The 16,210-nt window shown below is 42.7% G+C and overlaps 1 protein-coding gene across 2 annotated transcripts in view; it reads right to left on the bottom strand.

The window, feature by feature from the left end:
• Positions 1-16,210, bottom strand: part of TMEM63B (transmembrane protein 63B) — a 79,947-nt gene that overhangs the window by 17,767 nt on the left and 45,970 nt on the right. For both annotated transcript variants that reach the window (XM_088445374.1, XM_088445375.1), the window contains 11 exons: positions 15,127-15,164; positions 14,569-14,711; positions 12,543-12,594; positions 12,295-12,403; positions 11,589-11,659; positions 10,116-10,196; positions 9,798-9,921; positions 9,233-9,366; positions 8,615-8,752; positions 962-1,115; positions 94-200 (listed from right to left, as the gene is read on the bottom strand). In XM_088445374.1, the coding sequence (XP_088301500.1) occupies positions 94-200; positions 962-1,115; positions 8,615-8,752; positions 9,233-9,366; positions 9,798-9,921; positions 10,116-10,196; positions 11,589-11,659; positions 12,295-12,403; positions 12,543-12,594; positions 14,569-14,711; positions 15,127-15,164 (1,151 nt within the window). The remainder of the gene's footprint in view (positions 1-93; positions 201-961; positions 1,116-8,614; positions 8,753-9,232; positions 9,367-9,797; positions 9,922-10,115; positions 10,197-11,588; positions 11,660-12,294; positions 12,404-12,542; positions 12,595-14,568; positions 14,712-15,126; positions 15,165-16,210) is intronic.

Below are 16,210 nucleotides of genomic sequence, written 5' to 3'. Positions count from 1 at the left end.
CCCTCACGGTACAGGAGAGTCACGTAATATACACAGATTTATGGGAGCGGCTGACAGCACTAAGTTACACAGAACAGCAGACGAGGTCAGTACCTGGTCCAGTGCGCCTCAAAGAAAGCAGAGTAATAGACAATGGTTGGGAGCAGAGCGGAGAACGCCCACAGCAGCAAAGTGGGGAAGAACTGGGTGATAATCGGATTCTGTTGAAAGCAAAAAAAAAAAAGTTGTTTGTATCATACTAAATATTTGTGATTCATGTATGAGCAGGTAAGAAATGAGGCCAGCCCCTCCAACATACAGTAGAAGGGATGGTGTGCCTCAGAACAGGATATGGAGTGGTCAGAGGGTCTGTGGTCACATGGCATGATGCGGGTTAGCTATGGGCACATTGCAGGACAAGAGCTGGTTATAGTCACATGACAGGATACATGATGGTTATGGTCACATGGCAGGATGCTGGTTATAGTCACATGACAGGATACATGATGGTTATGGGCACATGGCAGGATGCTGGTTATAATCACATGACAGGATACATGATGGTTATGGTCTCATGGCAGGATGCTGGTTATAATCACATGACAGGATACATGATGGTTATGGTCACATGGCATGATGAGGGTTAGCTAGTCACATGACAGGATGCACGTTAGTTATGATCACATTGCAGGATAAGAGCTGGTTATGGTCACATGACAGGATGCATGTTAGTTATTATCACAGTGCAGGATAAGAGCTGGTTATGGTCACATGACAGGATGCTGGTTGGTGTGGTCACATGACAGGGTGCTGGTTGGTGTGGTCACATGACAGGGTGCTGGTTGGTGTGGTCACATGACAGGGTGCTGGTTGGTTACAGTTACATAACAGATCTGGGTTAGTTACGCTCACATGATAGGATACAGGTTAATTACGTTTACATGACAGGATACGGGTTAGTTACAGTCACCGGTACACTCACATTCAGGTACTCCACAGGCTTGGTGACATTAAATTTGTCCATAGTGGTGATGATTATGGCTGGAGTGGTGAGGAAAAAGAGGAGGAGGAAGAGAATGACGTTGATAATCAGACAGCGGATCCACCAGATGAATCCACGCGTGGAAAGATTCTCCCTGAGAAAAAAAAAAGAGGACACATTTCAAATATAAATGACGACAGATCACCAGTGACTTCTAGTGACAGCCGCGGATAGAGAAACATTTCACATGAAATCTGGAAACCAGTAAAACATAAGAAAAACATTTCTATAAGGAATATGAGGAATAATCTCTGAGTTGCTCGTTTTCTCATCTGTCAACTTCTGTTTTAGAAGAATAATTGTTCTGCCTCTTTATAACATTACCCTGCCTTTTACCAGGTATTCTCTCTTTATAACATTACATTGCCTTTTACTAGGTATTCTCTTTTTTTTATAACGTCACCCTAACTTACACCAGGTATATTCTCTCTTTATACAATCACCCTAACTTACACCAGGTATATTCTCTTTTTATAACGTCACCCTAACTTACACCAGGTATATTCTCCCTTTATAACATCACCCTAACTTACACCTGGTATATTCTCCCTTTATAGCATCACCCTAACTTACACCAGGTATATTCTCCCTTTATAACATCACCCTAACTTACACCAGGTACATTCTCTCTTTATATCATCACCCTAACTTACACCTGGTATATTCTCTCTTTATAACATCACCCTAACTTACACCTGGTATATTCTCTCTTTATAACATCACCGTAACTTACACCTGGTATATTCTGTCTTTATAACATCACCCTAACTTACACCTGGTATATTCTGGGCCTGATTCAGAGCCGGACGCAATTAGCGCTCGCTTGTCCAGAAAATAGGGGTGGCTATTCAAATGAACCGTTCGCTCTTTGTGGTCTGTTCACACCTCTAGGTCTGAACGAGCGAAAAAAACTTGCGGTCGTTTTTTGGAAACTACGCCCCCTGGCCGCTCACATCCTACGTCATGTCCGCTATTTATTAGATTAATCGAGTACATCGACCAGCGTATTAACTGCTCGCTATTCTTGTGGTTGGTTTTTGCTACCACAATCTTGCGAGCAGTTCTGGCTATAAAACAACCCAGTGACGTGGTCAATGACGCTGCTGTTTTAATTATGCACACCCATAAAACGCCCGTTTTGACCTTTAAGCACGCCTGCGTTCTGATCTCCACTCCCCGTTTTCAAGCACCTTCCCCTGTTAGCACCCACATACGCCTCTTTTTGTCACTCAAATTATCAGGCATTCGCTATTTTGCAAGCACATGAATTTCGACCGCACTGACTGGTTCACGCATGCGTATAACGATCCGTACGCATGCGCAGTTGGGCAAACATCGCTCGGAGCGAACGAGAGGCCGCTTACGAGCGGCTCTGAAGCAGGCCCTCTGTCTTTATAGCATCACCCTAACTTACACCTGGTATATTTTGTCTTTATAACATCACCCTAACTTACACCAGATATATTCTGTCTTTATAACATCACCCTAACTTACACCAGGTATATTCTGTCTTTATATCATCACCCTAACTTACACCTGGTATATTTTGTCTTTATAGCATCACCCTAACTTACACCTGGTATATTCTCTCTTTATAACGTCACCCTAACTTACACCAGGTATATTCTCCCTTTATAGCATCACCCTAACTTACACCAGGTATATTCTCCCTTTATAACATCACCCTAACTTACACCAGGTATATTCTGTCTTTATAACATCACCCTAACTTACACCAGGTACATTCTCTCTTTATATCATCACCCTAACTTACACCTGGTATATTTTGTCTTTATAGCATCACCCTAACTTACACCTGGTATAGTCTCTCTTTATAACGTCACCCTAACTTACACCAGGTATATTCTCCCTTTATAGCATCACCCTAACTTACACCAGGTATATTCTCCCTTTATAACATCACCCTAACTTACACCAGGTATATTCTCTCTTTATATCATCACCCTAACTTACACCTGGTATATTTTGTCTTTATAGCATCACCCTAACTTACACCTGGTATATTCTCTCTTTATAACATCACCCCAACTTACACCAGGTATATTCTGTCTTTATAACATCACCCTAACTTACACCAGGTATATTCTCTCTTTATAACATCACCCCAACTTACACCAGGTATATTCTGCCTTTATAACATCACCCCAACTTACACCAGGTATATTCTCTCTTTATAACATCACCCCAACTTACACCAGGTATATTCTGTCTTTATAACATCACCCCAACTTACACCAGGTATATTCTCTCTTTATAACATCACCTCAACTTACACCAGGTATATTATGTAATTATAAAGAGAGTATATACCTGGTGTAAGTTATAATAACATAATATACCTGGTGTAAGTTAGGGTGACATTATAAAGAGAGCATATACCTGGTGTAAGTTATAACATCACCCTAACTTACACCAGGTATATGCTCTCTTTATAACATCAGCCTAACTTACACCAGGTATATGCTCTTTTTATAACGTCACCCTAACTTACACCAGGTATATTATGTCATTATAACGTCACCAGGTATATCCTGTGCACAAAAGGTAATTGAAGTAATTATATTATAACTCCCTAGTTATAGCTCCAGTTTTGCACTGTATTTTCCATCTTCACCCTTCACCTATGTTATCAGTCCATTACATTGAGACCATTGTAGCGTCCACATTCTGTTAAATAAATTCTATTTTCCCCGCAGCAATGAAATGGTTGTATAAATGAGTATATGATCTATACCAGCTACACAAAAAAAGAAAAAGGAAAAAAATCATCCATAATCAGTTCAATGAACAATTATATTCCCAGTTAAATGGCACAGTGATGATTTATTTGTAAATCCAGGTATCCAGCGATTTAATTAGGAATCCTGAAAATTAAATTCTGCTGACTGCCGCCCGCTCGCCGACTAGGCAGAGAAACAGGCTAAATGCAACTCACGATGACAGTGCCTCCAGGGCATGTATTGCAGGAGATTCCGCTTATCAGCACTCACTTGCCGGCGTACTCACAGTCTCTGTCCGGTTTTAGTGTATGGGATCACCCGTCTCAAGCTCCCAGGTTCAGCTGTGAGATGCAGTGCCACTCGTGCCGCGGTCTCAATAGTTGATGTCGATGCAAATGGAGTCAGCCTTAAAATTCATCAACTGATGCACAGGGGAAATAATAGCTAGTATATCCAAGTCCTTAACGCGTTTCTCCATTCTTGTAATTGTAACGGTTTCATCAGAAGGTAAATCTCACTGTGTCAAGGTTGGGTATTTAAACCCTAATCCAGCCAATCGCCAATGGTTAGAAATTTAGTAAAACACTTGATAGCACTTAATAATCAGTATAGTTCAATATAAATCAGCTGTATAATCATTAATCAATATAAATAAACATAAATTATATATATCCTAACATTAAAGAATACATACATACATATATATATATATATATATATATATATATATATAATAATGATGGCATTGCCGATGTATACAGGTGATATCATATGTATCTCCAAACAAACTGAATTTGATTCAAATAATCTTTGTCTAGCTGAGATATAGTTAATTGGTTAATCAGCAGTCTTAAAGATAAAGAAGGATTAGCAATATTTTTAGATCAAACAGACAAAGTGGGGCTACAAATACTAATGGAAATAGCAGATGAAAAAGATTCCAATATGGAAGAAAGATTATTTGACAGTCAGGATCCCAGATTAGATAGATTTAAAAAGAAATCAGAGTTTTACCCCTTTCAGCATAAGAGTGGGCCAATTGAGACTTTTTATACACTGACTTTAAATGACTTTAGAGAAATTTGTTCAGATTCCCTTTGGAGAAGAAAGGTCAAGATTATTTAATGAGAGGAAGGCCCGTAGAGATTTGACCAAGGATGAATCAATTATCATAAGAGCAGCGGACAAGGGGGGCGGAATGGTTATCCAGGATAAAAAAGATTATCTAATGGAAGCCTTCCGTCAACTCAATAATACAAATTTTTATGTTCCTCTGCCTTATGATCCGACATCTGGCTTCTTAAGAGAAATGAAATCTGAATTGGATCTAGCGGTCCTACAAGGGGCAATATCTAAGACTGAATTCACTTTTTTATTAAATTTACACCCCGTCACACCCACTTATTATCATTTGCCCAAAATTCACAAGACACTTCATTCACCCCCTGGGCGCCCTATTATTTCTGGTGTTGGTTCTTTAACCACTAATTTATCGGCTTTTGTTGATTATTTTTTACAAGCACATGTGATTAAGTTGAAATCTTACATTAGGGATTCTACACATTTTTTGAATATGTTAAAGCCTGTTGAGTGGAAGGATGACTACATCTTCATCACTTGTGATGTGGAATCTTTATATTCAAATATCCCACATGAGAAAGGTCTTAGTGTATTGGAATATTATTTGAAGGGTGATGACTCTCTGAGTGATGTAAGACGTCAATTTATTTTGGATTCAGTTAAGTTTATTTCAACACATAATTATTTCACATTTGATGGTAAATATTATTTACAGGTGCTAGGTAACGCGATGGGCACCAGGTTCGCACCGAGCTTCGCCAATCTCTACATGGGACACCTGGAACAACATCTTATCTGGGATGGTCCATTCGGTGCAGACCTGGTGCTCTACGGGCGGTACATAGACGATCTATTTTTAGTTTTTAATGGTGATTCACGTTCTGCACATGCATTTGTTGAGCACCTGAACACTAATGATTATGGATTAAAATTCACTGGATCTATTAATAAAACTTCACTTACTTTCTTGGATATCGCCCTTGAGATTAAGGATTTTACCATTACTACATCCACTTTCCAAAAGGAGGTGGATTGTAAAAGCTATTTGAATTTTCAGAGTTGTAATTTTCGTCCTTGGTTGGCTAATATTCCCAAAAGTCAATACCTGAGGTTGAGGCGTAATTGTTCGGAGTTAGGACAGTTTTACACTCAGGCAGTAGATCTTACTACCTCCTTTATAGAACAGGGATATCCCAAGGGGATCCTAAAGGAAGCATTTGAATTGGCTTCTGATAAGGATAGAGACACACTTCTTAAATTGAAAGTGTCAAAAGATAGGGAAAATGATTTGAGCGATACATCTGATCTTAAGTTCATCTCTAAGTTTAATAGTCTCTCCGGTGAGATAAAAAGAGTGATTAACAAAAATTTCCCAATATTGAGAACAGATGGGATACTATCCACATGCATTGGGGTTAAGCCTCGTGTTATTTTTAAAAAGGCTAGGAATCTTCAGAGACACTTGGCTCCGAGTCATTTTATAACAAATTTGAAAATGAAAACAGAAAGCAGGATGACCTGGTTGAATAACCATCCGCCGACAAAGGGAACTATAGATGCAGAAAGTTAGGATGCATTACCTGCAGTTTTATGTGTGACAAAAGTAGATCTATCACATCATTTTCTAATGGTCATACCTTTGATGTTCTTGGCAGTATTAATTGTAGGACTTCCTATGTCATTTATGTTATCTCATGTATTTATGGAGCTCAATATGTGGGGAGAACCACTCGCTTGCTCCACATAAGATTCATGGAACATAGAAGAAATGTCTTAAGAGGTATGAAAACTCATAGTTTTTCATCTAATGTTACGTACAAACATGCAGGAGATGTCAAAGTCCTCAAAATTCAGGGTGTTGAACATGTTCAATTGACGGACAGGGGAGGTGATCGTTTTAATCTTTGTAAGAGAGAAGCATTCTGGATCTTTTCCTTGGGCACCTTATATCCAGATGGTCTTAATGACAATATTGAGCTTAACAATATAGGTGATTAGGTTTGGGTTCCTACCTGGCATTTGTAGTCTCTGAAGTATTCTAGCCATAATGATTATTGGTTAATATCTGACAAAATATATAAATTTATTTTGTTTCATTTGAGATAGCATGGTTTTGATCTTTTTATATCTTAATATTATTTGTTAATGTTATTTTTACTATACTTATATAACAGTTATTGGTTTAGGTTCATTATGGTTGAGGTGTTCTTTTTATGATCCTATGTATCTGGAGAGGCCACCAATCCTTATTGATATTTTTTTTTTCTCTTTCTTTTCTCTCAAGTACTATTCATCATGTCAACTTTGGGCTGATAATTTGATAATCTATATGGATAAGAGTTCAGTGTTGGTTCTTTAATTGATGGAAGCAAGTAGCATCTTAATTTAGAAACAATGGGATGTTTACACAAATTTTTTATATAAAAGAATAATTTTAAATGAAACTCCTTTATATATTTAACTAATTAATTTTTTATATTAGAATGATCAATGTTTCTGGAGTTAGTTTCGAACCTGGGTCTCTGTGGGGACTGACTTGTGCATTAGACCACTAGACCATTTGGTCTGTTGTTAAATCAAGAGGTATTTACTTGCTTCTAACATTTATAATTGATTCAGTCTTGGGAGACTGCTGATTAACCAATTAACTATATCTCAGCTAGACAAAGATTATTTGAATCGAATTCAGGTTGTTTGGAGATACATATGATATCACCTGTATACATCGGCAATGCCATCATTATTATATATATATGTATTCTTTAATGTTAAATTATATATATCCTATGTTTATTTATATTGATTAATGATTATACAGCTGATTTATATTGAACTATGCTGATTATTAAGTGCTATCAAGTGTTTTACTAAATTTTTAGCCATTGGCGATTGGCTGGATTAGGGTTTAAATACCCAACCTTGACACAGTGAGATTTACCTTCTGATGAAACCGTTACAATTACAAGAATGGAGAAACGCGTTAAGGACTTGGATATACTAGCTATTATTTCCCCTGTGCATCAGTTGATGAATTTTAAGGCTGACTCCATTTGCATCGACATCAACTATAGAGACCGCGGCACGAGTGGCACTGCATCTCACAGCTGAACCTGGGAGCTTGAGGCGGGTGATCCCATACACTAAAACCGGACAGAGACTGAGTACGCTGGCAAGTGAGTGCTGATAAGCGGAATCTCCTGCAATACATGCCCTGGAGGCACTGTCATCGTGAGTTGCATTTAGCCTGTTTCTCTGCCTAGTCGGTGAGCGGGCGGCAGTCAGCAGAATTTAATTTTCAGGATTCCTAATTAAATCGCTGGATACCTGGATTTACAAATAAATCATCACTGTGCCATTTAACTGGGAATATAATTGTTCATTCAACTGATTATGGATGATTTTTTTCCTTTTTCTTTTTTTGTGTAGCTGGTATAGATCATATATCTCTTGATATTTTTATATGATTGAGCCTTATAGGCTTTATGCACTTTATTGTATTTATTATTGTTAATTGCTGTTTAGAGTAATAAATGCTGTAATAAATATTGATTATATTGTAGCGCTCTCACTCATATTACTTTACTGTGATATTGCTTGTTGTTTCTGTTTGTGGAGTGTCCCCAAATGCTCCTTTTTGAGAGCTGCTGAATCAGCTGTTTGTAATTAATTTTTATTAAAGTGCGCCTGATATATGATCCTTTGGAGCATATGTAGAGTTTTTTGTATAAATGGGAATAATCAGGTAAAAGGATGCAGATACACCACGCCTTACCAATAGATGTTCTGTGGATCTGGGGCATAGCTGACCGTCCAGTTATGAACATGCAGAGTTTCACTACACGAGGAGTGCTTGGGTTCCCCACGGCAGCTGCAGCCGTGACACTTACACGCATTGAAATCTTTCAGGATCCTGCAGGAAAAGAGTCACAGCAGTAATGAATGTAGGAAACTGTACAGGAAATAAGAAAGTCAGATCTGGGAAGAAGAGATACAAATTATGGCATTGGGGGAGAATCTGTGAGCACCCCCGGACCGGAGGTGAGACATGCTGAGGATTCTGGGTGCTGGGCCATTTATGAGAAGAACGATTCAGCCCCACCAACTCTATATCCATCCACACAGTTTAGTGGTTTTGCCATCGTGCAAAATGAACCTAAGATGGATTTACCCCTAACCGTAACTGACGATTTCTATGGGCAACAAAAAAAAAGGCCTTGGCCCAAATGGTTCACCCAACACGCTTTAAGGCACATGCCTGCTCTGAGCTCTTGGGTTACACCTTTACAAACTAGAAGGGTCCCTAGATGCATGGAGGGCTGAGTGTGAAAGACAATGAGGACACAGCTACTCTGTGCAGTCCCGCATAACGGTCACTGAACACGGAACTTACATGGCTGTGATGGCCTCATTGTGAAATGTGACGAATGCCATTCCCAAAGGTTTCTCATTGACCTTCTCTTTCTCCTTCTTGTAATCCTCCTTTAGACGTTGCTCCAGTTGCGTGTAGTAGTCTATGGCATCCACCTGTAGACCAGTAATGACAGGGGGAGTCACTGACTGATGCCACTATTAAGGTCAGCTCTGTAACTCCACCATCGAACCAGCAACAATGATTCTCCTGAAAGTCTCGTGTCCACCTTGGCTCAATCGTGGAATTCTGCAAAGCTATCAGATGCCCCTTATTACATCAGTCTGAGACACTTTCTGTCCACATCCCAGCCTCCTGAAACAAAGGTTACCCTGTCCCCAACTAGAGTCGACAGCCAACCCCAGTCTAACCCCCCACTCATTCCCATCATCTTCTACAGGGTGGAGAAGGGGTCATTCTCTCTGCTCCCACTAATGACCACTTTCACTGTGTGTCCTGGCGGACAGGTCTCTTTCTGAAGCTCAGGAGTAGGCCCTCCCTCTCATCCACGTGTCCTAGTCAGTCCACATGTATCGCCCATCCTCACCTGCTCACAGCCTTTGATCACGCAGCAACACAGATGTCCACATGGCTTTGGGTTAATTAAAGATGTGCTATTTTCCTTGCTTTTCAGGTGATTAAAGTATATCCGACCACGCTCTGCCTTTTTCCTGCAGGGAATGAAGTGGCGACATGAGACAGGAGTGCGCGCGCGAGAGAGAGAGAATGAGAAATATAAAGAGAGAGAGCAGTAAACAGAGAAGAAACCAGGGTGACATGGGACACACAGAAAATTGTACATACCAAAAACATCAATAAGCGAATTTAAGGATTAAAAGTCTAATAACGGAGTCTCCTCTTTTACCTCTCTGCATCCAAGAACATGAGTCTGGCAACATTGTAACAAGGACGAGCTTCCAAAACGGTGCAGTTGGTATAGGCCTCTCTGGGACAAGACAATAGGATGATTCAGTACAGGATTAGGTCATTGTCTCCATAGCCAGAACATAAAAAGTCAAACAACAGACAAGTATCTCCAGTCATGAGAACTCACTCACACTCAGCAGACCACTGAACCCAGCCAGGCGACAAAGTGGCCATTCTCACCCACTTGGAAATCTCATTCCAATTCACTAGACCATAATCCGAAGCATGGACATCTCATGCTCACAGAGGAGACCCTTCTTCATGGCCAGGAGCCTCATTCACACTCACAAGGATTCTTCTCGACTAACGGATCTCATTTACACTCACATCCCATCCTTCTCGTCCAGAAGACAACACACAACCCTTCTTCCCCAGCTCATTCACAGAAAATAGACCATTCTCGCCAGCCACGAGTTCTCATTCACACTCACAAGACCATTCTCCCAGGCAAAGAGAACTCATTCACACAAAAGAGATAATTATCTTCAACCAGAAGATCTTATTTACACTCATTAGTCCATTCTAACCAACCGGGAAATTTTATCAACACATAAGAGACATACTTTGTACATACTCTCCACGCCAGGAAATTAAATTCACACACAAAAGACCCAGCCAGGAGAACTCATTCACACACAAGATCCCATTTTAACTAGCTAGGAGATCTCATTTCACACACAATAGACCTGGCCAGGAGATCTCATTTCACTTATGAGTTCATTCTCCACAGCAAAGAAATTAACTTCACACACAAGAGATCTGGCCTGAAGAACAAACGCATGAGAGATCCAGTGTTCCCAGCCAGGAGATCTCATTCACACACAAGGGACCATTGTTATCAGCCAGGAGATCTCATTCACACACAAGAGACCATTGTTATCAGCTAGGAGATCTCATTCACACACAAGAGACCATTGTTCCCAGCCATCTTCTTCACACACAAGGAACCACTATTCCCAGTCAGGAGATCTCATTCCCAAACTAGATACATTTGTTTCCCAGCCTGGAGAGCTCATTCATACACACAAGAGATCATTGTTCCCAGTCAGGAGATCTCATTCACACACTAGAGGCAATTGTTCTCAGACAGAACATCTCATTCACACACAAAAGACTTGTTCAGGAAACATCATTAGTACACAATATACCAATCTCCCCGGTTGGAAAATCTCATTCACAAAGACCATTCTCCTAGCCTGACGAAACCCATTCACACGCACACGAGACCACTCTCCTCAGCTAGAAGATCTCAAAATCACACACACAAGACAAGACCATTGTCACTCAGATCTCAATCACATTCTGGAGACCGCCCACCCCCACACCCCCCAGCTTGGAGACATCATTCATACACCCGAGACCACCCACCCCAGAGAAGGATACAATAAATCACATTTAAAAATTGACTCACTCAAAATGTTTCTTGATTTTCTCAGGTTCAGCGTATTTGGAAACGCCATTAATAAATAGTGTACGTTTAACCTGTAAATGAAGATAGGTGTATTTGGTGATTACCGAGTTATTATATATAGCAGAAGACCACAGGTTTTGTAACCACCGCACAACGAGAGAACCCATTGATGCAGATAAATCAAAGCCGGTTGTTTAGGTGACTACAGACCATGGAGGAAATACAAAAAGGTGTCTAGAACTTGCCTGCATCAAGTTTAATGGAAGAGAACAAGAATTAAAGAGAACAAACACTGAGTGATCATGTTTTTGTCTCCATACTGTAGATCAGTAATGGTCCCTACGAGTTCAGTGGAAGCGGTCCTGATAGTCAATGGGTATAGGTCCATATTGTACAAAGAGCTACAATACTGCAGCTATATAGTACTTGCACTCTACTTGACCAAGAGAGGCCATACACTCAATAGCGGAATATCTAGAACCGACTGCAAACTAAAGGACTAACTGGTAATGTATAAGTATAACCCACTTCCCTGCACACACACAATCCCTGCAGACGATGGAGAGCTGGGAAAAGAACAAAGAGGCAGGAGAGGACTTCAACATGCAATGCGGCAATGACTGGTGGATCCATTGAAGGGCCGCTGGGCAGAGGAGGCAGCCACCACTGTGTGTGTCTGTCTATAATGCATGAGGTCCGACATTACCAGGTCATCCTCCTTGTAGCGCATCTTGGACGTGTGCCGCCTCATGCTGTACACTGTGAGCAGCAGGTACAGAAAAGCGAAGGTGGTGTGTAGCCAAAGCAGATTATTTCTGAGAGGAGAGAGACAAAGGTGTCACACACACACAGCAAATGACATATAAATACAGAGCAGACACACAGACACAGAGATACACAAGTACTAGCAAGAGTACTGAGAGCTGCAATACTATAAAGACTCACGACTCTCACCTGGAGTCCAGGTTTGCTATAGTTGTCCTTCCAAAGCTATACGCGTTGTTTTCTGCCCCAGGAAAGAAGATCAAAGCCAGATGTCAGTAACTCATCACAGTACCACCCTAAGTGTGACCTCAGACGGGACAAAGAGCGGAGTCACAGGAGAGACTATGGGGCTGGTCTGATTCTGAGTTGGACGAAGCGGCCGTGTTGGTCTGAGCGGCACCACACACATGCGTCTCGAATTTGTACATACAGAGTCGCGGTTCAGATTTGGATGCAGTGTAGTAGAAATGTGAGGGGCGGTCCAGGACAGTGACTGGGGTGGCTAAAAAGAGACACGGACATGTTGCGTCTTATGGTGTGTCGGAGGCACGTCATGGGCGTATCCAGTAAAGGGCTTTTGTATAAAGATGTTGAACCGCTCACACAGAACGCCATCGGACAGAGAAACTGCACCTGCCATAGGTCAGGTGCACATTTTGAGGGTGCGACCAATGGGTCGTCTAAAGATGCACCATGCGGGATGTCTGCGTCAACGGACACTGACAGTGGGCGTCTCACTCCTTGGACTGTTGGACACACAGATCTTCAACAGGGAAGGACAGTAGTGGGATTAGCATAAAGACGCAGACGATGCTGCAGGGAAAAGACCCGGGCGCGTCTGGGTCAGAATCAGAATCAGCCCCTATGTGTGATCCCTATCACCTGCACCCTCAGTATTACAGGAGAGTCTGTGTGCTCCCTATCACCTGCACCCTCAGTGTTACAGGAGAGTCTGTGTGCTCCCTATCACCTATACCCTCAGTGTTACAGGAGAGTCTGTGTGTTCCCCATCACCTGCACCCTCAGTATTACAGGAGAGTCTGTGTGATCCCTATCACCTGCACCCTCAGTGTTACAGGAGAGTCTGTGTGCTCCCTATCACCTATACCCTCAGTGTTACAGGAGAGTCTGTGTGTTCCCTATCACCTGCACCCTCAGTATTACAGGAGAGTCTGTGTGCTCCCTATCACCTGCACCCTCAGTATTACAAGAGAGTCTGTGTGATCCCTATCAACTGCACCCTCAGTATTACAGGAGAGTCTGTGTGTTCCCTATCACCTGCACCCTCAGTATTACAGGAGAGTCTGTGTGTTCCCCATCACCTGCACCCTCAGTGTTACAGGAGAGTCTGTGTGATCCCTATCACCTGCACCCTCAGTATTACAGGAGAGTCTGTGTGATCCCTATCACCTGCACCCTCAGTATTACAGGAGAGTCTGTGTGTTCCCTATCACCTATACCCTCAGTGTTACAGGAGAGTCTGTGTGTTCCCTATCACCTGCACCCTCAGTATTACAGGAGAGTCTGTGTGTTCCCTATCACCTGCACCCTCAGTATTACAGGAGAGTCTGTGTGTTCCCTATCACCTGCACCCTCAGTGTTACAGGAGAGTCTGTGTGTTCCCTATCACCTGCACGCTCAGTGTTAAAGGAGAGTCTGTGTGTTCCCTATCACCTATACCCTCAGTGTTACAGAAGAGTCTGTGTGATCCCTATCACCTGCACCCTCAGTATTACAGGAGAGTCTGTGTGTTCCCTATCACCTGCACCCTCAGTATTACAGGAGAGTCTGTGTGATCCCTATCACCTGCACCCTCAGTGTTACAGGAGAGTCTGTGTGTTCCCTATCACCTGCACCCTCAGTGTTACAGAAGAGTCTGTGTGTTCCCTATCACCTATACCCTCAGTGTTACAGCAGAGTCTGTGTGATCCCTATCACCTGCACCCTCAGTATTACAGGAGAGTCTGTGTGTTCCCCATCACCTGCACCCTCAGTGTTACAGGAGAGTCTGTGTGATCCCTATCACCTGCACCCTCAGTATTACAGGAGAGTCTGTGTGTTCCCTATCACCTGCACCCTCAGTATTACAGGAGAGTCTGTGTGATCCCTATCACCTGCACCCTCAGTGTTACAGGATAGTCTGTGTGTTGTTCTGCCACTGGTAGAGGCATTAGCGGCTATAATACGTTGAACAGCGATAATCTGATGCACTCACCAAGCAGGTCTCCTGAAAAGTTGACGGGAAGCACAATGCCGACAGATAATACAACTACCACCACGAGCAGGCCGATGATGTGGCGCTGGAAGGACAGGTAATGTACAGCGTCTGCGCCACATTTCTCGCGGATCTCGTCGTCTCTGGGTGGGGAAACAGCCACAATTTGCTAAGTAAAAGTTTTTATCAAACAACAAAAAGATCTCAGGTGGGTTTTAGCTTGTGGCCTAATAACATTAGGCAACTTTTACAAAAACAGTTCAGTAACAAATGATTGTAAACAGGGGCCACGAACGTTACTCACAGGGGCCACGAACGTTACTGGATGCAAAATATTTACCAAAAACAACACTTTTTCTCCATCACAGCGTTCACTGTGCTCGTGTGTGTGTGTGCGTTTGTGTAATATTATACACACACATATAAACACATATTTTGTGTGTGTGTGTACACGTATATATGTTAGGTGGTGAAACATTTTATGTTCCTGTAGATGACTCACTGATGCATTCTGTACATGGATTTACGTATTAAAGGATTACAGGACACAGAACTCACTTGATCCTGAAGATTGCAGTCAGCCATGAGCAGAACCCCTGCAGAGGATTAGAAGATACAGTATTACTAAACCTCTACACTATCACTATTTCAGTTTTCTCTACCTGAATGTCAGCAGCACTCAGCAATCCTTCTCACAGAGCGACGCCATCTACAGTGCGCCCCATTACATCCCGCTATCGCTCCATCACTGCGAGTAAAAAGTCGCTGTGGGCGACTACAGTAATGTAGCTTTACACAAGTACAGTGTGACTTAGACGCATGTGGAGTTTACCGATAAACGCTCAGTGGCGCACATCTCTGAATCAGGACCACAGTGCCAGCGGCGGAACTACTGGCGGTGCAGCCGGTGCCTTGCCCCATAGCCCGCCGTGGTGCAGCGGCCTATAGCTGCCTGCATCCGGCAGTGCCGCTGCACCCGCCGCCAGTGTCCCCCGGCAGGGCCGCCATCAGACTCTAGTCCCGGGCCCTGACAGACGGGGGCCTGGCAGCAGATCACGGACCGGCACCCAGACAGCACAGCAGCTTTTCAGATTTAATGCCGGCCGCGGGCCAATCACAGCTCGCGGACCGGCAGCCACTACTTATTGGCTGCCGGTCCGCAAGCTATGATTGGCCTGCGGCTGCGGGCAGTCAGAGGGATGCGGAGCCTAGGGACAGGGAGACCTGGAGCAAGAAAGTTTATTTTGATGCCGGTGCCTCGAGTGAAGTCACGTCGCTGGTTGCAGATGTAGAGAGGAGCCAGGATCGAGCCGCTGGAGAAGAGGAACAGCACAGGAGGCAGCAGGTAAGTGTTGGCTGGGGAGGAGAGCCACGGTATGGGCGGTGGTTGCGGAGGGCGGAGAGCTGGCGATGAAGACGCTGTGGCTGTGAGGCACAGGGGCTGGGGGCTGTGAGGCAAGAGCAGGGTTTGGAGCCGAGAGACGCAGGAGCTGGGTTTGGGGCCGAGAGACGCAGATGAAGTCTTACCCATCTGAACTGCACAAGTGTAATTTTATGTGGACAAAGTGAATATATATTATATATATATATATATATATATATATATATATATATATCTATCTATCTATCTATCTCTGTGGAC

This window comes from Taudactylus pleione, unplaced genomic scaffold (genome assembly GCF_031769625.1).
Source record: "Taudactylus pleione unplaced genomic scaffold, aTauple2 ptg000378l, whole genome shotgun sequence".
NCBI lineage: Eukaryota > Metazoa > Chordata > Amphibia > Anura > Myobatrachidae > Taudactylus > Taudactylus pleione.
Note: the sequence above shows the minus strand (reverse complement) of the source record. Positions and strands in the feature narration are given on the sequence as shown.